The following is a 26,230-nucleotide window of genomic DNA, read 5'->3' as shown; positions in this document are numbered from 1 at the left end:
AGATTTCCTTATTAGCATTCTGTGACACCTAAATATATATCCTGCCTCATAGTTCTTCCTGAGTGCTGAAATGCATAGCCAGCTGCCTACTTGATCATTTAATTAACCTCTTTTTAGGTGATATAATACTTGATTTCTTCCCCTAGAGATTCCCCACTTCAGTAAATGGTGTCACTGTCCATCCTGTTACCTACTCAAAATTTTGGGGTCAGCTTTGATTCTTATTTCTCTCATTCTTCTCCCATATCTAATTTAACAAACACCTCTGTGCCACAATGTTCTCATCTATAAAATGAGAGGATAATTGTCAGTAATAAAATATCAGGTTATGACACACATACGTCTGCTTTTGAAAATTCAAATTCTCATATCTTAGAATAAAATGAAAGCAACTTACCATGACTTTCAGGACTCTTCATAACCATACCTTATGTCTAGTTGTTCTGACTGCTTTTTGTTATCACTTTTGCTATCTTTAATTCTCTACTTTAAAACATAACTCTTTATGCAATGTCTTTTTGGTAGGGGGTGGGAAAGCAGCTTCAGTTTTTGCTTTGTGCTTGTTTTGTGGTATTAAAATGTAAAGATAGTGCCAAATTTTAAATCAGTTGATGTTTTTTCACCTAGTGAATCACTTATCTTTATAAATAGACCTACTATGTTTTTCTAGTTTTGTGGGAGATTGGTAAAAATTTCTAGAAGTGAAATTGCTAAGTTAAAACATAAGAGTGTTTTCAGACCTGTGAATCCTATTGAGGTAAATTTTTGAGACATTACATGACCAAAAAGGTTTCATTTACCCTCATGCTTGATTGGTAGTTTGCCTGAGGGTAGAATTCTAGGTTCAGATCATTTTTATATAGTACAGTGAAAACATTACTCCATTGTTTTTTCTGTTTAACAGCTTTATTGAGATGTAATTCAGATATCATAGAATGCATCCATTTAAAGGGTATATTTCAGCAGTTTTTAATATGTTCCCAGAGTTGTACAGTTGTCACCCCAATCACTGTAGAACATGTTTATCACCCCAAAGAGAATCCCCCAGACAGCAGTCATTCCGCATTCCCACTAATCCACCAGTCTTAGGCAACAAGTAATCTACTTTCTCTTTTCATGTTGCTGATCAAAAGTCTGATATTAATTCTAGTTATTTTGTAGGAACCATTTAGGGTTTTCTTTTCAACTCTGAATTTCTGAAATTTATCCATGAAAACTAGGATTTATTCAGACATGAGTCTGTTTTACTTATCTTACTTTACTTAAAACTTTATAACCTTTTTAATTTGTACTGATGTATGGTCAATTAACAATGTTATGATAGTTTCAGGTGAACAGCCAAGGGACTCAGCCATACATATACATGTATTCATTCTCCATCAAACCCCACTCCCATCCAGGCTGGCACATAACATTAAACAGAGTTCCCTGTGCAATACAATAAGTCCTTGTTGGTTATCCATTTTAAATACAGCAATGTGTATATGAGCTTCCCAGAGTCCCTATCATTCCAGGATGTCTGACTCTAGGTGAGTGATCAGACCATTGTGGTTATCTGGGTCATGAAGATCTTTTTTGTATAGTTCTTCCGTGTATTCTTGCCATCTCTTCTTAATATCTTCTGCTTCTGTTAGGTCCATACCATTTCTGTCCTTTATTGTGCTCATCTTTGCATGAAATGTTCCCTTGGTATCTCGAATTTTCTTGAAGAGAGCTCTAGTCCTATATTAAAAGAGATCTCTAGTCCTGCATTAAAAAATACATATATAGTACTGAGTTATATTTGAGTTTGTCCTCATAGGTTAGATTATTTTGTGGCTTTATTTTTGTGTTTTTGTCAAGTTTTGACACCTGGATTTTGCTAGCTTCATAAAATGAATTTGAAAGGTTTTCTTTTTTATATGTACTGTCACCTATTAATTAATAGTGTGTTTCCTTAAAGATTTGATAGAAACCATTGATTTTAACCTGATACCTTCTTGTTGGGAGGAAGGGCATCAGTGCCTATAGTTTTCTTTCTGCCATTGCCACCCTTCATTTCTTTCCGTAGCAGTTCTTATGCATTATATTTTAGCATAGACTTTTTTTTTTTAATTCAGGTTTTTTGGAGAGTGAATTTTGCCATTTGTAAAGTTGTGAGAAATCATTGGTTGTTTACTAACAGTTAGTTCAGTTCAATCGCTCAGTCGTGTCCAACTCTTTGCGACCCCATGGACTGCGGTACGCCAGGCCTCCTGTCCATCACCAACTCTTGGAGTTTACTCAAACTCATGTCCATTGATTCAGTGATACCATCCAACCATCTCATCCTGTGTCATCCCCTTCTCCTCTTGCCCTCAGTCTTTCCCAGAATCAGGGTCTTTTCCAATTAGTCAGCTCTTCGCATCAAGTGGCCAAAGTTTGGAGTTTCAGCTTCAGAATCATCCCTTCCAATGAATATTCAGGACTGATTTCCTTTAGGATGGACTGGTTGGATCTCCTTGAAGTCCAAGGGACTCTCAAAAGTCTTCTCCAACACCACAGTTCAAACGCATCAATTCTTTGGCGCTCAGCTTTCTTCACAGTCCAACTCTCACATCCATACGTGACTACTGGAAAAACCATAGCCTTGACTAGAAGGACCTTTGTTGGCAAAGTAATGTCTCTGCTTTTTAATATGCTGTCTAGGTTGGTCATAACTTTTCTTTCAAGGAGTGAGCATCTTTTTATTTCATGACTGCAGTCATCATCTGCAGTGATTCTGGAGCCCAAAAAAATAAAGCCTGCCACTGTTTCCACTGTTTCTCTGTTTGCCATGAGGTGATGGGACCAGATGTCATGATATTTGTTTTCTGAATGTTGAGCTTTAAGCCAACTTTTTCACTCTCCTCTTTCACTTTCATCAAGAGGCTCTTTAGTTTTTCTTCACTTTCTGCCATAAGGGTGGTGTCATCTGCATATATGAAGTTATTGATATTTCTCCCAGCAATCTTGATTTCAGCTTGTGCCTCATCTAGCCTAGTGTTTCTCATGATGTACTCTGCATAGAAGTTAAATAAGCAGGGTGACAATATACAGCCTTGACGTACTCCTTTTCCTATTTGGAACCAGTCTGTTGTTCCATGTCCAGTTCTAACTGTTGCTTCCTGACCTGCATACAGATTTCTCAAGAGGCAGATTAGGTGGTCTAGTATTCCCATCTCTTTTAGAATTTTCCACAGTTTATTGTGATCCACACAGTCAAAGGCTTTGGCATAGTCAATAAAGCAGAAATAGATGTTTTTCTGGAACTCTTTTGCTTTTTTGATGATCCAGCGGATGTGGGCAATTTGAGCTCTGGTTCCTCTGCCTTTTCTAAAACCAGCTTGAACATCAAGAAGTTCACGGTTCACGTATTGCTGAAGCCTGGCTTGGAGAATTTTGAGCATTACTTTACTAGCATGTGAGATGAGTGCAATTGTGCAGTAGTTTGAGCATTCTTTGGCATTGCCTTTCTTTGGGATTGGAATGAAAACTGACCTTTTCCAGTGCTGTGGCCACTGCTGAGTTTTCCAAATTTGCTGGCATATTGAGTGCAGCACTTTCACAGCATCATCTTTCAGGATTTGAAAGAGCTCAACTGGAATTCCATCACCTCCACTAGCTTTGTTCATAGTGATGCTTTCTAAGGCCCACTTGACTTCACATTCCAGGATGTCTGGCTCTAGTGAGTGATCACTCCATCGTGATTATCTGGGTCATGAAGATCTTTTTTGTACAGTTCTTTTGTGTATTCTTGCCACCTCTTCTTAATATCTTCTGCTTCTGTTAGGTCCATACCATTTCTGTCCTTTATTGAGCCCATCTTTGCATGAAATGTTCCCTTGGTATCTCTGGTTTTCTTGAAGAGATCTCTAGTCTTTCCCATTCTATTATTTTCCCCTATTTCTTTGCACTGATCGCTGAGGAAGCTTTCTGATCTCTCCTTGCTCTTCTTTGGAACTCTGCATTCAGATGCTTATATCTTTCCTTTTCTCCTTTGCTTTTCGCTTTGCTTCTTTTCACAGCTATTTGTAAGGCCTCCTCAGACAGCCATTTTGCTTTTTTGCATTTCTTTTTCTTGGGGATGTCTTGCTCCCTGTCTCCTGTACAATGTCATGAACCTCCATCCATAGTTCATCAGGCACTCTGTCTATCAGATCTGGTCCCTTAAATCTGTTAATCACTTCTACTGTATAATTTTATTTATTTAAATATTATTTAAATAAATAAATAATTTTATTTATTTTATTATAATTTTATTTATTTCTCACTTCTACTGTATAATATAATTTATACTGTAAGGGATTTGATTTAGGTCATACCTGGGTGGTCTAGTGGTTTTCCCTACTTTCTTCAATTTAAGTCTGAATATGGCAATAAACAGTTCATGATCTGAGCCACAGTCAGCTCCTGGTCTTGTTTTTGCTGACTGTATAGAGCTTCTCCATCTTTGGCTGAATATAGCCAAAGAATATAATCAGTCTGATTTCAGTGTTGACCATCTGGTGATGTCCATGTGTAGAGTCTTTTCTTGTGTTGTTGGAAGAGGGTGTTTGCTATGACCAGTGCAATCTCTTGGTAGAACTCTATTAGCCTTTGCCCTTTACTAATATTACTTGGTTTTAATTGCTGTGTTCTGAAGGATAGGAAATCTTCTAGTACCTTTCTTGAAATTTGTTGTTTTTAATTCTTTCATTTCCCTTTTAGGATTGTTGTAACAGTTTTTCTTGTTTTTTCAAGAAGATATTTTAAGCCAAAACTCTGTATCTACTGTTTACAATATTTTATTCTACTTTTTAATGTATCTTCAAAGTATTATCATCATCACAGTTTCTTTTTTCTTATTCTTTAGGAAAATCTGAAAGAGTTTGCTTGCTCAGACTCATTTTTTCTAATTATAACTGAGTGATCATAGTGATTTTTCTTCGTACTTTGGATATAAAATTACTGTTGTTTGGAAGTTAAGAAACCTGCCTTTCAGGCAGTTGTGGTTTGGCCCTGCATTATGTAAATCTTAGCATTTTCTACTGCCAGGAAGAAAAGGAATCAGTTCTAATCAGCTCAGTCTCCTCATTTCTCGCTTGCTCTTTGCCATCTCTAATTTTTTTTTTTCCATTTCTCCCATTCTTTGAGTGAATGGTTCTTTACCCTAACTACACAAGTTTTATCTGTGGAACTTTAAGGGTGGAAAGAAAAAAGAGAGACTGTAGGTAATAGAGTACTTAATTTCTTGGACTGTAAAGAATTGCTGAACTAGGATTAATTTTTCTCTCTTATCCTATTCTGAAGAAAGCTTAAATCTTAGCTCCAACACTACTTTGAATACTTGTAATGACTAAGACACCAAGATAAGTGATGAGGGAATAAAAGATGAGTAAAACATATTTCTTATTTCAAAGTAGCTAATAGACATGAAAAACATAATCAATTTTAGAATATCAAATTCCGAGTATAAAGCACTTCTGCCCTGGGTGGTCAGTAAACTCATCATAGAGGGAGTTTGTCATTTTCTGAGATGAAGAGACTGTAAGAAAAACATTTTGAAACAGGACCTGGTGGATAGATATCAAGTTAACTTTTGAACATGTTAAGTTTGAAATACTACTTATCTTAATAAGTATGTAGGAATGTACAGTAGGCACATGAAGAAAAATACCATGGAGTTGAGAGAACAGAGCTGGAAAATTTGGACTTCATCAGTACATATATAAAGCCACAAGATTAGATAAGATTACTTGGGAAATAAGTGTAGCTAGAGAAAAGACAGCCTAATGCTTCCTGGGGATATGAGAAATTAGCCAAGGATTCATAAAGGAAAAATATTGTAATATCTGATTATAGAAAAAAACTAGAAACTTCTGTCATTTCTTCTCAAACTTTAATAAGGATCATTTTGTTAAAGTTCAGTAAGTTTGAAATGGGGCCTGAGATTCTGCTGCTCCTACAAACTTCCAGAAGATTATGCTGCTGGTAGTCTATGAACCATGCTTTGAGTAGCAAGACTGTCTATGGCTAAAGAGACAAAGTGAAAAGGAGGAAAGACTGCAGCGTTTGTAGGAGAATAAGGATTAATATCCAGAATAAAGGGCATCTATAAAAAGAAAAAAAATAGAAGGGAGAAAGAATATGGATAGATAATTTTTCATAAATTTAAATGATCAATCAGCGTGAAGAATGCTCAACTTCCTGGGAAATACAAATTGAAACAAGAAGATCACGTTTCCCCCCATTAAGATCAGGAAAAATTTTGAAGTCTGATAATATACACTGTTGGTGGGATTGTGGGAAAAGGGTGGACTGATACCCTAATAGGAGGTATCTTGGTACTTTTGTCCTTTTGGAAGACCATTTGCCATACTGACTTTTTAAACGTGCATATCCTTCAATCCAGGAACCCTGTGCTTCACTGTCTAAAAGGAAAACTTCTCCCTTTGTCGAGAAGGCATTTCAGAGCCATTCTGAAGCATTGTTTAAAGCCGGGAGAGGTGAAATCTAATGTCCTTCAGGAAGGAATCATTAAATAAACCAAGTGCCCTTTGCTTATTTATTCTCCTTCGTACATTTAAAAAATTATCTCACATTTTTCATTATAACTTTAAATAATTTAAGTGGCCATGATTTCTAGAGTATATTTATGTTAAATACATTTTCAGTCACACCATAAAATTACAGATTTAAATCATTCAGTTTATAGAGAGTATCTGTAGACAGTATATACTGTAGTATAATTTGCAAAAAGCATGTTCTCACACCACTCAGATAAATTGAACTCATTTTTCACTAAGAAAAAAAAAAATGATCTGACCATTAAAAGAATACATTTGAATCAGTTCTAATGAGGTGGATGAAACTGGAGCCTATTATACAGAGTGAAGTAAGCCAGAAGGAAAAACACCAATACAGTATACTAACGCATATATATGGAATTTAGAAAGATGATAACAATAACCCTGTGTACGAGACAGCAAAAGTGACGCTGATGTATGGAACAGTCTTATGGACTCTGTGGGAGAGGGAGAGGGTGGGAAGATTTGGGAGAATGGCATTGAAACATGTAAAATATCGTGTATGAAACGAGATGCCAGTCCAGGTTCAATGCACGATACTGGATGCTTGGGGCTAGTGCACTGGGACGACCCAGCTGGTATGGGGAGGGAGGAGGGAGGAGGGTTCAGGATGGGGAGCACATGTATACCTGTGATGGATTCATTTTGATATTGGGCAAAACTAATACAATTATGTAAAGTTTAAAAATAAAATAATATTTTAAAAAAATAAATAAATAAAAAGAAAATAAAAGCAAAAACAAACAAAAAAAAACAAAAAAAATGATCTGATTGCTTATTTATCTTAAACATGTAATATGTGCCTATACTATATGACCACTAGACTTCTGAATTCTCAGTTGGGTGGCTAGATAAATGGATAAGGCTTGAAACCTTCCCAAGAATTTGTTTCACTGATAAAATAAGGTCTTGCTCATATTAAGAGCAAGGATATTAACCTCCCCCTTTTTTGCCAAGGGATTTCCCTTCTTCTCTTGTTTGTTAGGTAGTTTGAAGTTTATATAGCTCAGAAGAGTACACGGTAGTAGACGCACTTGAGATGGATAAGAATTTTGCCTTTCTTTTACAAAGAGGAGAATTGCAACGTAGTGATTTTTAAAGGAGAGGAAGAAAGAACTAGTTCTTAAGCAGATCATTTAGGAAGAATACAAATAGACAATGGAAATCTGGAAATGATTCTCCTGAAATCATTCGTATCCACCTAATCTTAAGTTACCTTTGAAGTCCACTGAAATAAGCAGTGTCCTAATATTGTGAAATGAATGTTGTCTGAACTTACGATGTTGTAATACAGCCATTTAAAAGGTGTAAAATAGGACTACCTTGGTGGTACAGTGGATTAGAATCCATCTGCCAGTGAAGGGGACATGGATTTGATCCCTGGTCCAGGAAGATTCCACATGCCATGGAGCAGCTAAACCCTTGCACCACAACTACTGAGCCTGTGTGCCTAGAGCCAGTGTTCTGTAATGAAAAGCCACCGGAAGGAGAAGCCCACACGCCACAGTGAAAAGTAGCCCTCCGCTCACCACAACTAGAGAAAGTCTGTGCATAGCAACGAAGTAAAATAAATAAATTAATTAATTAAAAGTGAAACTACATTGAAAGAACAAATACTTAAAAACACTGAAAAAAAAATAAAAGCAAAATACATACATATTGACATGGAAAGAATTCTGAGGCATGTTGTGTGGTGAAGAAAGCAAATGTTGAAAATATTTTAATATGTAATATTTATATGTATTTGTCTATTTTATATATGTACGTATTTTTGTTTTTTGAGTAAAAAGAAGTTATGGAAGAATGTATATCACAACATAAACAGGACTTATCTTTTTGGCAGGACACCCAGAAATATGGGGAATGTGAAAAAGAGATTTTTACTGCTTGTTCCTAAATACTTATGTATTACTTAAATGTTTTATAGTTGAGAAAATGTTGTATTACTAGTATAAGAAGAAGTTTAAAATAAATCATCTCAAGATCTCTAAGCTCTAAATTTCAAGGAACACTGACAGTTACAATAATATTTCAGTAGGAATATTAAGATATTCATATTCTAAATGATTTGTATTTCATATTCATATTCTAAAGATTCTAAAGAATTCATATTCTAAATGCTTTGTATTTAAATTCTTTTAAAATATTTTTTAGGTGTGGAATATCAAACAAATGATTAAGTTGACACAGGAGCATATAGAGGCCCTATTGGACAAATTTGGTGGGGAGCATAATCCACCATCAATATATCTGGAGGTAAGCTTTTGAGTGTCATATTTGTAGTAATTTTGAGGAAAAGAAAATGAAGTTGTAAGACGCATTTGTATTGGTAATATGGGTTATTTTAGGGAGTGGGATTAAAAATAGATATGTGAAGAGAGAATTAGCTTTGTCTTTATTGTACTCTTTAAGGTTGTTTCACTTGTTACAATAAATATATAGTATTTGGTAATTTGGAAAATAGCAAAACTAAAGAAGAAGTTGTATATAAACTTCAAAATACTACCCTGGTTTAAAAAAAGAAAAAATTATTGAAAAAAGAGAAAGCATTCTTTTCTGGAGGCCAGCAAACTAGTTGCTGTATTAGAAAATGGGGAGAATTTTGCGAAATATCTTTCTTTCAGAACAAATCCCCTCAAATAGGTTTTTGCTTCCTCATGGGTAAAATTTACAAAATTTTAGTATCTCAAGATTGCTTAGCATTACAGTTTAATAGTGCCTTGAAGCTTTTGTATCCAGTCTTGAACGTCATTGTAAGTTTATAGATTAGTTATTGTTCTTAATCCTATTAGGTAGCAGTTTCTATAATAATCACAGGTACGCTTTCTTGGCATTAGTTTCCTTATGTAAGTCACTCAAGTTCCACAGCAAGGAAGCTGTTAGACAATCTAGGCAGTCAGGCTCCACAGCCCATACTGCTTACACTGCACTATACTGCCGGTCTCCATAAAAGCTAGCTCCAACTATAAGAACCAGTCATACTGGGAGATAACCCTAAATTACAAATGATCAGGTTACCATTTGCCTTCAAATGCCAGAGATTTTTTAGGCATGGGTTGACAGACTCCTAAACCAAAATTCTAATTTAGTAATCTAATTACTTATAAAGGATAGGTTAAATCTTCGGTATTTCGAGAGAAAATAAGTTTGTGTATTTCTAAAATAACCTTGAAAGTTTGGAAATGACTGCTAATAAACTATTCTCTCTTTTTATGGCTTATCACAGAGCACACTGCCAGTTAGTATCAGTGCCAGGACTGGAACTCATACCTCTGAATACTAGTTAGTGTATTTTCTGATATCACATGCTCTCTGTTTTACTTTTGTGTGTGAGGAGAACAAGCAGAGGAGTCATAAGGAGGCAAATAGTCCTGGTGAAAATGGTAATTGCTTGTTAGTCAGAATTAGACAACTTAACCAGCAGTTTTTCTGCCAACCATTTTTGTGTCAGGAAACTTTCCCCACCCTCAGAGGTAATACATTTGCATCAATAACATGGTTTCACTATAGCAGGGATTCATTCGCCCCTCCACACACATACTCTTCAGGCTTTTAACTATTTGAACTATATCTAACTAGGACAGTATAGGGCTACCCAGGTGGCTCAGTGGTAAAGAATCTGCCTGCAGTGCAGGAGACGCAGGTTCCATCCCTGGGTTGGGAAGATCCCCTGGAGAAGAAAATGGCAACTCACTCCAGTATTCTTGCTTGCAAAATCTCATGGACAGAAGAGTGGCGAGCTACAGTCCATGGCGTCACAAAAAGTTAGACACAACCTAGCAGCTGAACGACAACAACAGAACAGTTTACAGCAGACTATACCTTACAGGTTGTATCATTAGCACATAGATTCTCACTGACAGGTACTAACATTACACAGTTTCTCTACAGAAAGCAGTATAATATAGTGGTTGAGATGAACTATGGAGTTACACACACCCTGTGTTTGAATTGTAGCTCTGCCTTAACTTATGCAGACAGGTTACCTAACCTCCCTATACCCCACCTAATTGGTAAAATGGAAATATATCACACATGGTAATTTAAAGACTAAATTTTGAGTTTATGATTATGAAATAAGTGCTCTGTAAATCTTTGATTCATTTATTCAATAGGCAATTATTGAGTGCCTGCTAACATTTGTACTTGTCTAGGCTCTGGGCATATATATATATATATTAAAAAAAAAAAATCTCCTCCCAGTCTCTGCCTTCAGATAGCTTATATTTTAATCAAGGGAGTGGTTTACAGAAACTAAATACATAAATAAGTTAAAACATTGAACTTAACCACCATTTGATTTACTATGAAGAGGAGCCTGGCCGGAATTGAGAGTTTTCTTCCCTGAGGAAAGTTGACCAGGCCAAGGGAAAAGACTTGTGGGTCCTGATATTTGAAGGCCCTTAAGTAGATTAAGTACTAAGTGAGTAATCTACTGATTACCCACTGAGACCCACCATTCTCCTTTCTGTCTCGATGAATTTTGCTATTCTAGGAATGTCGTATAAGTGGAATTCTAACATACTTATCCTGTAACTGACTGATTTCACTTAGCATAATGTCTTCAAGCTTCATCCATGTTGAAGAATGTGTCAAAAGTTTCTTCCTATTTAAGGCTGAAAAATATTTCATTGTATGTCTATATACCTGTATATAATATAATGTATATTATCCATTTGTCTATTGATGGCTACCATCAGTGGTTGGTTGTTTCCACCTTTTGGTTATTGTGAATAATACTGACTTTACCTTTTTTGCGTGTATATAGCCGGAAGTGGAATTACTGAATCGTAAGATAATTCTACATTAAATTTTTAAAGGAACTGCCATTCTGTTTTCCATAAGCAGCTATATTTTGCAATCCTTTATATCTTTGCTAAGACTTATTTTCTGTATGTGTGTGTGTAAGAGTAGCTGTCCTAATGAGTGTGAAGGGGTATCTCATTGTGGAAATGCAGATCTCCAGCTTTGTTCTTTTTCAAGATTGTTTTGACTATTTGGGATCCCTTGGATTTTCTCATGAATTTCAGAATGGTGTTTTTCTATTTCTGCAAACACATTGGGATTTGGGTAGGGGTTGCATTGAATCTGTAGATTGCTTTGTGTAGTATTGATATCTTCAGGGTTCATAACTCTTAAATACAAATGAACAGTTAAGAATAACCAGTATTTGAAGAAAGCTTTTAACAGGAAAGATAATGGCAGAAATGGTCAAAAGGGACTCAGAAACAGTGCAGAGAACAGAAGAAAATTTGAAAATCACTATAACATCAAAGATAAGAGAAGATCCATAATCTCTTCTTGCTTCATGGTTGTATTAAAGAAGCAAAAGTATTAAAGAATAAGAAAGAGCTCTTGGAAATTAAAATAGTAAGAGTTAAAATAGTATAATAGGAAATTTATATATGTGTGTGTATCTGCATGTGCATATAAACAGACAAACACACGCTATAAAGTCAAGGACATCTTCCAGAAAGCAGAATAAAACAAAGAAAATATTAAAGGAAAGATGGGAAAAATTGGAGAATAAATCTAGGAGATCTGCAAAAACCAAACAACAGGCTGTCCAAACTTGTTTTTAATTTCTCCTCCCATAATGACAAACATGGAGGTACATTATTCAAAGTTGGTTCTACAGCTCAAGGTTGTTATTACACACTGGCATAGATTGCTACCATCCTTTTGGTTTCTGTCTGCAGCAGATCTTAGAATTGTACTCTTAACACAATACCTCAAGTCCAGAAGCAGGGATCACAGATACTCTGGTGTACTGAGTTATTTCACGGAGGAAAACCCTCCTCTCAAATCCCCTACAAGTCTTTACATCTCACCAACCAGAATGGGGTTACATAACTCCTAGACTAGTGACTCAGCTTACATTTTCTGAAATAAGAGGCTAAAAAGTAAAAATTTTCCAGTTTTCACAGTCTGGCTTCAGATTAGTTTGTGCACTGGCAGATAGAAGTTGTGCTCTAGTTACTTCATTACATAGCATTTCCAAAGAAACCATTTTGATGTTTCCATAGAAAGTTAAATCTTTACCTATCCCCACATTTCTTCCTCATAGCAAAACAGAATGAAATCAGTTATATCACCATCAGAAATCCTCATGACTTTCTCTTTTTTGTGTACTAATTTATTTAAAAGCAAGCTTTTAAGTTCTAGATTTTCTCCTACTGGCATATGAATAATAATTAACACTATTGATTCCCTTGATGATAACTGCAGTGAAATGAGCTATCGTACTCTAAAAGAATTTCAGTTTTGTCTTTTCAGTCTTTGGTTCCAGTCTTTTCGTTTTACCATCACACAAAGAAAAGATATTTCCCCTAAAAGTCATTTCCCAGAATTTCTTATTTTTGTCCAGTTCTTTTATTTTTACTCATCAAATTATTTGAATGCCTTCTGTATGTAAGATATAATGCTGGATGCTTTTCTAGAAGTAGATTTCTGTTTCTGGACCTGATTTATTGGATTCCAGAAGTGAAGGGTGGAGAAGGCAATGGCAACCCACTCCAGTACTCTTGCCTGGAGAATCCCGTGGATGGAGGAGCCTGATGGGCTGTAGTCCATGGGGTCGCTAAGAGTCGGACGCAAGTGAGAACTTCACTTTCACGCATTGGAGAAGGAAATGGCAACCCACTCCAGTTCTTGCCTGGAGAATCCCAGGGACGGGGGAGCCTGGTGGGCTGCCATCTATGGAGTTGCACAGAGTCGGACACAACTGAAGCGACTTAGCAGCAGCAGCAGAAATGAAGGGAATAAAGTTTCTGGAATAACCCTCCAAGCTACCACCAAGTTTATGTGTATGCTCAGATCCCCTGCAGACAGACAGTAAAGCTCCTAACATTTATTGAGTGCTTGCTATGCCAGGAACTGTTCCAAGCATATAGTAGATCATTTAAGCCTCAACCTGCCCTATGAGTTATATTTAATACTCATTTCCATTTTATCGAAGAAGAGACTCAGGCAAAAAGGATTTTAACAATAACATGACCAGCATTACACAACGGGTAAATGGGGTAGCCAAAGTTTGAAGCTAGACATTTTGAATTTAGAATCTGTGTTTTTTTAATGAGTCTTCTGTAACTGCTTACATTTTCCCCATGTGTATGTCTTCTTTTTTTTTCTTTTTTATCAGAACCTGTGCTCTTAATTGCTTTATCATTATTACTGTGCTTACAGCGTTTCTGATCTTTAGCCTGTGTAGAACCCAAGATAATGCAAAAACATTTATCAAAACAGATACTGTAGTGAAAATAATACTGGAAGCTAGGTGCTTCCTGTGAAATACAGAACAGTTCATTAATTATCAGTTGTGGACAGTTTGAAAGATTTCATTGTATCTTGTGAGATTAAGTTCAATAAGAATAAATATAATGAACTCTAATGATAAAAATTTTTAATTCCATTGTTTTTTCCTATTATGTTTTAATTAAGTAGGGCCTTAATCGTCTTCCCATTTTTAATTGAGAAATAATTCATGAACTGTGATTCACTTTTTTAAAGTATACAGTTGAGTAATTTATAGTATATGCACAAAATTGTACAGTCATCACCATCATATAATTCCAAAACATTTTTATCACCCCCAAAAGAAACCTTTTACCCATTGGCAATCATTCTCTCCAATCCTTATCAACCGCTTAACCTAAGTTTCTTAATCTGTGCATTTGCCTTTTTGAACATTTTGTGTGAATGAATTCAACCAAGTCGTAGCATGTAGCGTTCATTCCTTTTTTGGCTAATATTCTATCATGTGGATACATCACATTTTGTTTATCCATTAATCAACTGATGGACATTTAGCTTGTTACCATTTTTAGGCTATCATGAGTAAAGCTGCTATGAACATTCATGTACAAGTTTTTGTGGTAGACATGTTTTCAGTTCTTTTGGTTATGTACCTTGGGATGGAATTGCTGTGTCCTTTGGTTACTCTGTTTTAACTTTTTGAGGAACTACCAAACTGCTTTCCAAAGTGGCTGTACCATTTTACATTCCCACAAGCAATGTGTGAGGGTTCTAGTTTCTATACATCATTGCCAACTTGTTAGTTTCCATTTATTATTATTATTGCCATCCTAGTAAGTGTGAATTGGCATCTCCTTATGGTTCTGATTTGTAATTCATTAGTAACTAATGATGTTAAGCATCTTTTTCATGTGCTTATTAGCCATTTTTATATTTTCTAGGGGAAAATGTCTATTCAGATCCTTTGCCCATTAAAAAAACTGGGTTGTCTTTTTATTGCTGAGTTGTAAGAGTTCTTTGTATACTCTGGGTGATAAATCCTTGTCAGATTTGATTTGCAAATATTTTCTCCTGTTCTGTGAGATGTCTTTTTTTTTTTTTCCACTCTTTTGATAGTGTCTTTTGAAGCACAAAAGCTTGAATTTAGATGAAGTCAAGTTCATCTACTTTTTCTTTGGTTACTGTGTTTTGGTGTGTCATCTAAGAAACTATTGCCTAGTCCAGGGTCATGATGAGTTACTTCTGTTAATGTTTTCTTTTAAGAGAAGGCACTGGCGACCCACTCCAGTACTCTTGCTTGGAAAATCCATGGATGGAGGAGCCTGGTAGGCTGCAGTCCATGGGGTCGCGAAGAGTCGGACACGACCGAGCGACTTCACTTTCACTTTTCACTTTCATGCATTGGAGAAGGAAATGGCAACCCACTCCAGTGTTCTTGCCTGGAGAATCCCAGGGATGGGGGAGCCTGGTGGGCTGCCGTCTCTGGGGTCGCATAGAGTCGGACATGACTGATGTGACTTAGCAGCAGTAGTAAGGGTTTTTTAGTTTTAACTCTTTTTTTTTTTTTAATTATCTTTAAATGGAGGATAATTGCTTTAGAATGTTGTGTTGGTTTCTACCGTACTACAACATGAATCAGCCATAACAATACATGTATCCCCTCCCTCATCCCTCACACCTCTGCCCATCCTGCCCCTCTGGATCTTGCTCTTCCTAAGTATATGATCCACTTTGAGTTAATCTTTGAACATGATGTTAGGTAATAGTCCAGCTTCATTCTTCTGCATGCAGATATTCAGTTGTACTAGTAACATTGTCAAAAATCAATTAACCATAAATGTAAGGCTTTTTTCCCCCTGGACTCTTAATTTGTTGTGTTATGTATATATCAGTACCACATGTCTTGATTATTGTAGCTATGTAGTAACTTTTGAAATCAGGAAATGTAAATCTTCCAACTCGGTTCTTTTTCATGATTGTTTTAGTTATTCCAAGTCCTTTGTACTTCTTTGTGATTTTAAGATCAGCTTGTCCATTTCTGCAGAAAAGCCAACTGGGATTTTGATAAGGATTGCATTGAATCTGTATATCAATTTGAGGAGTATTTTCATCTAAATAATATTGTGTTCTTTTCTCTACATTCTTTCATTTTTTTAGTTCAAAAACTATACTTCAGTTTAAGAAAGAAGCCATTGAATGAACTAATGGATTAAAAAAATAAATACCGTGAGTTGTGCCCTCAAGTGCCTTACAGTTTGGTAGAGTCATGTTGAGAACCTAGTCAAGTAGTACATTGGGTTAGAGAAAAAGTTCAGGTTTTTCTGTAATGTCTTGTGGAAAAATTTGAATGAACTAATTGACCAACCCAATAGTAGTAACAGTAATAATGATAAGAACTATTACTACTTATTACTACTAATAAAAGTATTGGGTTTTTGCTATGTGGTAGTCTCTGTGATAACTTTCTTTACTATTATTTATCTCAATGCTCACAAAATTTTTTCACAAATGATTTTTTTAAACCATATAAAGAAAAGTGTGGTAATACTGTAAAGAAGGTGAAAAGAAAGTACTGATTTTGGAGTTTATCAAGCAGAGCTTTGAATTGGACTTTGAAAAATGGGTAGGATTTTGATGAGAAAGAATGATATTTTGGAAAAGCTGCCTCTTGAAGAAATACCTGGTTTCTGCAACTTCTTGAAGCACCAAAGGAATTTCATTGATGGTAGTATTGATGCTTGAAGTATATGTTTATGCAAGATGACCTACTCACATTTTCAGGGTAAGAAAACAAAGGAAGAGGGAAAGTTGGAAGATAAAAGAAAAAATGGAGATAGTGATGAACCAAGGCCTCCATAGTGGGGGACCTTAACCACCCAATGCTAGAATTAAATTAAGAACAAAAAAAAGGATGGGGAAAAATGGGGAGAAATGCTCAGTCAAAGAAAGAGGAGGAAGCTTTGATTTGATGGCTTTGATCTTCAGAGTAAATTTGAATGTAGTGGTATTTTTTGAGTGAATTAAAGGTTGGGGAATGAAGTTAGGAGCCAGAGAAGCATAGAAAAGGTTGGAGTAAATGTTGTAAGAAATGTAATATGAATTAAAAATAAGTACAAATTTTCATGCAATAATGTAGAGGACTAATTTCCACGAATTGATAATGGAACTCAATGGCCTTGTCTTATTATTTTCTTCAGTAATATGTGGTAACCTGAGAGAAAGAACTGAATCATTGAATGATGGAATTTACCCAGAGTTGGTATTTAACAAGCAAGTTGATAAAAGAATTAAGAATTAACCAGACAGTCTAAGATGTTACCAGTGGCATTGTTGAAATCGTGAGTCATAAAGCATGGGAAGAAAATAGCAAAGAAATCTGAAAAACTTTAAGAGATTGATATTGACCATTAACCAGAGTAGTGTGGTAGTGAGATTTAAGACATTTAAGAAATTTAAGATAAGTGTGTGTGCACAGGAGTGTGGGAGGTTCCCAACTGAGATCTTGTCATCATTTAGAACACTTTTGTAAAGAATTATTTGTATCTCTGAATCTTGTATGTAGAGTAGAAATAAATGCCTTTGTAGATAAGAGGTTTAGAGAACTTTAAGACAGGAGTGTTATAAGAGTAATAACCATCCACACTGAATGCAGCAAGGATAATGGGGTGAAATGAGCCAAACCAGATACAAAACAAGGCGGGGAAGGAAGTACCTTGGTAGATTGCATCTATGAGAATGGAGAGAGATGGAATAAGTAAATGTTTTTTATTTAAGAAAGAGTTATTGATAAATGCAGTGAAATAATAGATTGTAATCCACAGTGGAGGGAATAATATATTTTCAAAAATTAAGGCTAATGTTTTGACACAGAATTAACATTCTGAAAATTTGTTGACATTTATTACTTTTCATAAGCTTAACTCTGCGTAGTAAATGTACCTGCTCAGATGATAATAAGATTATATGATCTATGCAAGGAGGAATTTTTGCCTCCTTAGGCTGTATGTATATAATCTTCAAAGGATAGGAATTGTGTTGGTCTTTATTTTGGTGGTTTGAGCCCCAAATAGTACCAGGTACATGCATGCTCAATATATATTTATTGAATGATTAAGTATCAATAAGTGGATCATATTGAAAAAAGATGTCCTTAAGTAATTAGCCCATGGAACTGAAAGCTAAGTAGAAACATAGATCAGTAGATTTTGGACTGATTTGGCTATAAGGCCGTGAAATGCTGTGAAACGTTTTGGGGTCAGCATTGGGCAACTATTAGATTGTAAAGGAGAGTGCTTTTTTATGTAGTTTAATTAAGCCCTTCAGTAGCTCATTTTAGTATTTTCCCTTCCCCCCTAAAAAAAAATTATATGGTGACATTAGACATCAGGTGTGGTGGCCTATATTGAATTGAAACTTCTCCTTTATTCTCCTCTGAAAGTATTAGTCACTCAGTCATGTGTGACTGTCTGTGACCCCATGGACTGTAGCCCACCAGGTTATTCTATCCATGGAATTCTCCAGACAAGAATACTGGCATGGGTTGCCATTTCCTTCTTCATTATTCTTCTCTACCTGTGATAATTCTTCCTTGCTTGTAGAGTGAAGTTCAGGCTTCAAAGCATAGTGTATACAGTCTCTCCAAGCTGTCCTTTACCCACTTTTCTAGTCTTATGATTTGTGTTCATATTCTTCACTTAAATTACATGAACATCTATTGATCCCTTTCATATGTCCCAGGTATTGTATGACAGTCAGCTGTACTAGTCTGTAGTTTTCCTCTGTCTTAAAATTTCTAACCTCCTTACTCTGTTAAAAATGTCTCCTGTACTAGTACTCTCTTCTCCCCACTTAACTCTATCTATATAAATGCTAACATTTTAAGCATCTCCCCTTCCTTACTCTTACCTTGTATCAAAAACATTCTTTCTCATATACAACACAAATAAAAATGCAGCCATTTGCTTCTCTGCAGCCCAGTAATAAACTCTCTAGGTAATGGGAAACGGCACTTTTAAAATTTTGTAGCCTTTTATAAATGTGTGTAGTGTCGTATCTATTTTGGGTGGTAGGGAGACATGGTGGTGGATTATGGTGTGGAGGGGAGAAGGTGATTACCACTGCAGTAAAGAACCATGGGCATATACATTCGAATCCATTCTATCTCTTAATTTTCAATTATCATTCTATTTTCAAGATTCTTCCTGCTTTTAGAAAATGATATCTTATGTGATCATTTGACCTTTCAGCTTTAGTAAAATGATACTTCTAGAAACATACCCTGATGGGTAATGGTCTCAAAATTTCTTGACTACAGGATGTAAACCACCTTTTCAAATAAAATTCTATTCTCTAAGAAGTGTTTCATGGGAAAGGGGAGGTCATAAGGTATCCATAGTGTGGAAAAGAAGATATTTTTAATTAATAACTGTTTCAAAAAAAAGGTCACAGTTATGCATCCTCTAATCCCTATTGAGGAGACTTTGGTGATTATGGTGAGATTTGGCACTGTGTACCTTTGCCTGCCTGCCAAATCGCTTTAGTCGTGTCTGACTCATTGCAAACCCGTGGACTGTAGCCCATCCGGCTCCTTTGTCCATGGGATTCTCCAGGCAAGGATATTGGAGTTGGTTGCCATGCCCTCCTCCAGGGGATCTTCCTGACCCAGGGATCGAACCCACATTTCATGTCTCCTGCATTGGCAGGTAGGTTCTTTACCACTAGCGCCACCTGGACTGTGTACCTTAGGCTTGTCTTTTTGACAGATCTCTCTTAACGCCTCATCTCCTTTTCAACCTCTCTCAGTTGGTTAGAGAGAGACCGAGAGAGATGTGAAACCTTATATACCTATAACTTATCTAGAAAAAAATGCTTCGATGTAGTAGTTTATCTTATGTTAGATGTGTAGTTTGGAAGGTAAATTGTGTTTTGGCCAGAAAATAGCTAACACTAGTTTTTTTTTAATTAATATTCATGGCTGTTACGGACATCATACATGTATGTGTGTGTGCAGTTTCTAGATGAGTGTCTTATAACAAGATTTATCAATTTAAAGATAAAAGTACTAATTTACAATACTTCCAGTACTTACTTTGTAATTTGTAACACAAAATCCTGTTAGCTAGATTATAAAGAGATTATAATCAAAAACTAAAATTTCATATTTCCTTTTGTTACTGTCAGGAAAAAGTCCAGATTCAATGTAAGTCTACTTTATTTTATAGGCCTATGAAGAATACACCAGCAAGCTAGATGCCCTCCAACAAAGAGAACAACAGTTATTGGAATCCCTGGGGAATGGAACTGATTTTTCTGTTTCTAGCTCTGCATCAACGGACACCGTTACATCTTCTTCCTCTTCTAGCCTTTCAGTGCTGCCTTCATCTCTTTCAGTTTTTCAAAATCCCACAGATGTGTCACGGAGCAACCCCAAGTCACCACAAAAACCTATCGTTAGAGTCTTCCTGCCCAATAAACAGAGGACAGTGGTGAGTCAGCTTTTAATTCATCGTGGCTTTTTCTTTGTATTTTTCAGAAAGACTAGTTGTGGAAAATGAAATGTGATACCATTTAAACCAGAATGGAAAAGACATAGTTATTTGATGCCAAAGTCTGTGTTCCTTAAGTAGAACAAATCGCATTGTCTTTAGTGTCACTTGTATACCTGTCTACCAAGCTTGAACCACACTCACGTCTGAGTGTTAGTTTAGAATCAGTCAGAATTTTGAGACTTAAGCTTGTTTGTTGTCTAACATATGTCAGGTAAGCTTTGTTCTTTGCCATAGAGAAAGCCTTATTCAGATTTATTACCAAATGTTGGATTCTTATTGTGCTTGACATTTTTCCTCTTGTTTATATAAGCTTTGATTGTTGATCATTATATCATCATTGGAACACAGTACTCTATAAATAACCTTTAAAGCAGGGAAATCTGCAGGATAATTATAGATGGTCTGTAATCTCAAGTGCAACAAGTACTGCCATTGGACATAACTGAATGGAAAAACGCACCTACCCGCATCACTTATTTTTTATAATGTATATGGTTATTTTGATATTAATAAAAAAGCATTTCATTACTAAATACAGTTGAAGCCAAAGTAGTCTTTTAATTTTTCCCCTCAGATAGCATTAATAATGCTTCACAGAAAATGTTTGCTGACTTACTATGCTCTAGTGGCCTCCAGTGGGGTCAGTTAGTTACCCGGTGAAACAAAGGCATGTGAATGTCATGATGTGGAGACACAAGACTAGGCCTTCGGCTTATGCCACAAAGGTGGTTGAAACTTATATCCTCACATAATCTGAACCTTTGAAAAGCTTTACCTTCAATAAAAGGGTGAATTAGAAGAAAATCTGTTCACCAGCATACATAAATAACAGTGAAACTTTTCTGTCTTTGCCAGGGCCCCAGATAAAGGTTAAAGTTTCCCTTGTGAATTCTTAACTGTAGATCTGTTCTTACCATAGTGTGGGGTTCATCATTATGTTACCTGCATTATTTAGGAATTCTCAACCCAAGAAATGAAATTTTTAAAAAGGTTCTGGAATAGTAATAGCACTCAGGCACTGGCCAGAAACAAATGTAAATCCCTCCCTTAGCCCATATAGATCTTATGTAATTCATACACATAATACCTCAATGACAAGGTCAAAATCCCAAGTTACAGTATGCAAGAAGAAATAGTCTGTCATCAGTGAGTTAGAAGACTTAATAGCAGCAAAATTAGATTCCTAAGAAGGAACCAAATAGAATTTCTAGGTGGCCTTAAAATTTAAAGTGGATGACACTTATCATCCCTGAAGTATTATTGCTAAAAATAATTGTGTTGAATGTTAAGCTTCTGGTCCTTCCACTTTATAGGAAGGACAAGAAGTAAAGGGAAAAGTTAAGCACCATGAGAAGCAGACACATTCGAAAGATGGACATTCCGTAAGACAGCCTGGACTCTCAATTCATGGAGAATAAAACACTGGAGATTATTCTACACTAAATAGACCAAACAAACCAAATAGACCAAACAATAGACAAAACAACCAAATGCATTGTGTAATCCTGGTTTGGGACTAGGGTGAGAAAGAGCTGTAGAAGTCCTTCTTGAAATGGGATACGTCAAATATTGGTTGAATGTAGTATGTTTTTATGAAATTATTAGTTTCCTTAAGTGTGATAATAGAGATAATATAATGTAGGAGAATATCTTTATTCTTAGGAAATATGTGCTTAAATGTTTAGGGGTAAATTGTTACGATGCCTGCAACCTCTCTCACCTCTTTTTTAAAAATAAAACTTACATATAGTAAAGTGTACAAATCTCAAGTGTACAGCTCAGTGACCTTCTGCATGTGTACCTGCCATGCAGATAAAAATTATAGAACATTTCTAATGTTGAGAGTGTACTCTTGTGCTCCCTCAATTGAGTACCCACCTTTAAGAATAGCCACTATACTGAAGTCTGTCTCGATCAATAAATTTAGAACTTACTTTCAAATGGTATGATGGAAAACAAAATGTTAAAGAGAGAAAACAAATATGGAGAAGTAATTATCAAGCAGGTTACAGCATATTACAGACCAAGTGTTAAAATGCTGTATAGAAATCAAAATATTTATTTTTAAAAACTCAATGGATTAATTTAAAAGTAGATTGAATTTAGCTGAAGGAGGAAAATTGGTGACCTCTGGAAAACAGAGAAAGAGAGTTATGGAAAATATGAGAGGTTAATAGGTATGAAGGATGGATTGAATAGTTTCATCATATGCCTCAAAGCGGAAAATGAGAACAGAATAAAGGAATGGGGCTTCCTGATGGCTTGGTGGTAAAGAACCCACCTGCCAATGTGGGAGACACGAGTTTGATCCTTGTTTCAGGAAGATGGCAAATGCTATGGAACAACTAACCCTGTGCACCACAACTATTGAACCTGTGCTCCAGAGCCCAGGAACCCCAACTGCTGAAGCCCTAGAGCCCTAGAGCCCATGCTTCACAGCAAGAGAAGCCACCGCAATGAGAAGCCTGCCCACTTCAAGTAAAGAGTAGTCCCAGCTCACCACTAGAGAAAAGCCTGTGTAGCAACAGCCATAAATAAATAAATAGATATTTTTTTAAAACAGAAAAAGAATAGAGCAAAATTCAAAAAAATGATGGCTAACCTTCATTAAAGACACAAATTAAGGATTTGAGACACATAAGCTTTAAGTTGTTTAAGTAAATTTGAATTCATTCTTATTAGATGTAACAAAATGAAAGAATATTGTTTTAAAAGCACTTAGGAAAAATTACCTATAAAGAAATTCCAGTTAGATTATCAAAAAATATCTTTGTAGCAGCTGTAGAAGCCAGAAGACAGTAGAATAATATACTCAAGAGTGCTGAGTGATGCTGTAAGTTGCTTAGCTAAAGTGTGAGTTTAACTTATTGGGTACACTGTGAGTCAGGGCACAGTAAAGCCTTTCCAGATGAGTTTACTTTTCTCAAGCTCTACCCAAAGGGACTACCTGGAAATGACTTAGGGAGAAAACTGAACACAGAGGAAGCAATGAAAAGTAGAAATTAAATGTAAAAATGTAAACATTTTAAAGTAAGCATTAAATGTAAAAAATTGAACACAGAGGAAGGAATGAAAAGTAAGAATTAAATGTAAAGCTAGTTTGTACAAGAAAACACAGAGGAAAATATTTTGTGACTTGGAATTTGGTAACAGTTTCTAAAATGTAACACCAAAACACAGTCCCTAATGAACATATTGATAAGTTGTACTTTATCAAAATTAAAAACTTCTCCTCTCCTAAAGACTATATTAAGAGAATAAAGAGACAAACCACAGACTAGTAGATAATCTTTGCAAAATATATATATCTGATCAAAGACATGTATTCAGAATATATAAAGAACTCTTAGAACTCAACAGTAAGGAAACAATTAAGTGGACAAAAGATTTGAATAGATACTTCAAAGAAGATATGTGGATGGCAAATAAACACATAAGAAGATGCTCAACATCATGGGCCGTTAGGAAAAAAGCTGATTAAAGGCACAAGATACCACCACACACCTACTAGAATGATTAAAATGAAAGAGTGGCCTTACCAACTATTGGTGAGGATGTGGAATGGAATAACTGAATTTTCGTACACTGGTGATAGGAATGTATAATGGTATAACCACTTTTGAAAGCAATTTGAAGATTAACTTAATGTTTTAAAGTCTTTTAGCTTTAAAGTCTCAAAAGCTTTTTTTTTTTTTTTTCCGGCAAAAATAGAAAAATCCACCCTGAAATTCATATGGAATCTCAAGGAATCCTGAATACTCAGACAACTTTAAAAAAGATCAAAATTGGAGATCTCACACTTCCTGATACTAAAACTTATTATAAATTAATAAGTAAATCATTTTGGTACTGATATAGACAGATAGACCAGTGAAATAAATGGAGTACTTTTAAAATTATTTCTTTTTGATTATAGCCTTCCTATTGAGTATGAAGTGGGACTTTGTTGTGATTTTGATATACTTTTCTCTGTTGGCTAATGATATCAAGTGGCTTTTCTATATCTTTCCTGGAGAAAGTATTTTTATAAATAGTTTTGCATGGCATGTGCAAAACTGGGCATTACCGAAATGGTTAAATAAGTTTGGTATATCTGTCAAATGAAATACTTCTTAGTAGAAATAATGTATTACTAGTATACACAACAGCACAGATGACTCTGAAAGTAATTATGTCAAGTGAAAATAGCCAGACAAAAATGACTATATACTTTATAATTCCATTATAAAAGTCTAGAGGAAATTCCCTGGTGGTTCAGTGGTTATGACTTGGGACTTTCACTGTCAGGGCCCCGGGGTTCAGTCCCTGGTCAGGGAACTAAGATCCTACAAGGCGTGTGGTGTGGCCAGAAATAGATATGTAGGTAGATAAAGCAATTACAGAAGATGTGAAGAACATAGTTGTCAATTTTATGTAATAGACATGTAAACCTTGTACTAATAAATGAAAGAACACACGTTCTTTTCAAGAATGTATGGGACACTGAAAAATTTTTCTACTGCATTTTAGGCAAAAAAGGGAATCTTCACAAACACAAGGTGTGTTTTTTGAGCATAATGTAATTAAAGTAGAAATTAGTAACAATAATGGGAAACCACATTTTTAGAGATTTGAAGACACTTCTGAATGTCTTATGTCAGAGAGAAAATATGAAAAAAAATCCTAGTCCTATGTAAGTTTTATTCTTCTGTAAAAAAGTTAAAGAGAACATTTCCTAACTCATTTATAGAATTTGTGTATCTTGGTTCTAAAACCAAAGATCACTTGATAAAGAAAAACTAAAGGTTAATCTAAGAACATATTTGCAAAAATCTTTAATAAAATACTGGTCAACTGAATCTAACAATGTATATATTTTTAAAAAATAATTCTTCTAGGAGTATAACAATGATTTTTAAAAATTAGTGCAGCTCTGGGATTTCCCTGATGGTCTAGTGGTTAGGACTCCATGCTTCCACTGCACAGGGCATGAGTTCAGTCCCTGGGTGGGGATCTAACATCCCACATGTGTGTGGGATGCCCCACTCCAAAACAGTCAGTGCAGTTCTTATTAGCAGATTAAATGAATAAAAGTGTATGGATATCTCTAGATACAGTAAACAAGACATTTGATGTATTGAAAACCTTTTTGTAACAAGAAAGAAACAAAAAAACTCTGTAAACTTGGAATAAAAGACAACTTTCTTAATAAAGGGTATCTATCAAGTATGTCTAAAGAAGGATTCTGTGTTCTCATTAAAATTGGAAACAAGCAAGACAGATCTACTACTTATGGAGTTGAATATTCTATCCAGTCTCAATCAAGACAAAGAAATAAAAAACATAAATATTAAAAAGAAATAAAACTTATTTTTAGCAGTTAATTTGTCTACATAGAAAATCTATTATAATAAGAACTCTGCACTTAATAATTAGAACATACAATTTTATTTAAAAAATGATATCATTGACAAAATAATTTTTAAATGTTTAAGACTTTTATAAAGAAATTTGTACAGCTTTATTGAAAGACATTTGAAGAGAGTAAAGAAATCAAAAGTTACTTTGTTCTTGATAATCTTCCTAAATATACTTCTCACCCAAATTAATCAAAATTACGTGCAGTTTCTGCAGAATTCTAGGGGGATCTTATCCCACCCTTACTACTTTATCTGAAAAGTTGATTCTAAAATTTATATGGAAAAGCAAAAAGCTACCCTAGAGGCCTCTTCTAGGGACTGACCTCTTTTAGTGTGAAGAAGTGTTTATTTGAAGTTTGGTTCTTTATTCTTACTTGTCTTTTATTGTATTAAAACTCACATGAAATGCATGTAAAACTTCTTTTCTAAATGTTACAATGATTGTTTCATGATGGTATTAGAG

At 35.3% G+C, this 26,230-nt stretch overlaps 1 protein-coding gene across 14 annotated transcripts in view; it reads left to right on the top strand.

The window, feature by feature from the left end:
* BRAF (B-Raf proto-oncogene, serine/threonine kinase) overlaps positions 1–26,230 on the top strand; it is a 178,058-nt gene that overhangs the window by 58,328 nt on the left and 93,500 nt on the right. For all 14 annotated transcript variants that reach the window (XM_061414921.1, XM_061414918.1, XM_061414920.1 and 11 more), the window contains 2 exons: positions 8,721–8,822; positions 20,042–20,305. In XM_061414921.1, coding sequence (XP_061270905.1) covers positions 8,721–8,822; positions 20,042–20,305 — 366 coding nt within the window. The remainder of the gene's footprint in view (positions 1–8,720; positions 8,823–20,041; positions 20,306–26,230) is intronic.

This window comes from Bos javanicus, chromosome 4, assembly GCF_032452875.1.
Source record: "Bos javanicus breed banteng chromosome 4, ARS-OSU_banteng_1.0, whole genome shotgun sequence".
Classification (NCBI taxonomy): domain Eukaryota; kingdom Metazoa; phylum Chordata; class Mammalia; order Artiodactyla; family Bovidae; genus Bos; species Bos javanicus.
Note: the sequence above shows the minus strand (reverse complement) of the source record. Positions and strands in the feature narration are given on the sequence as shown.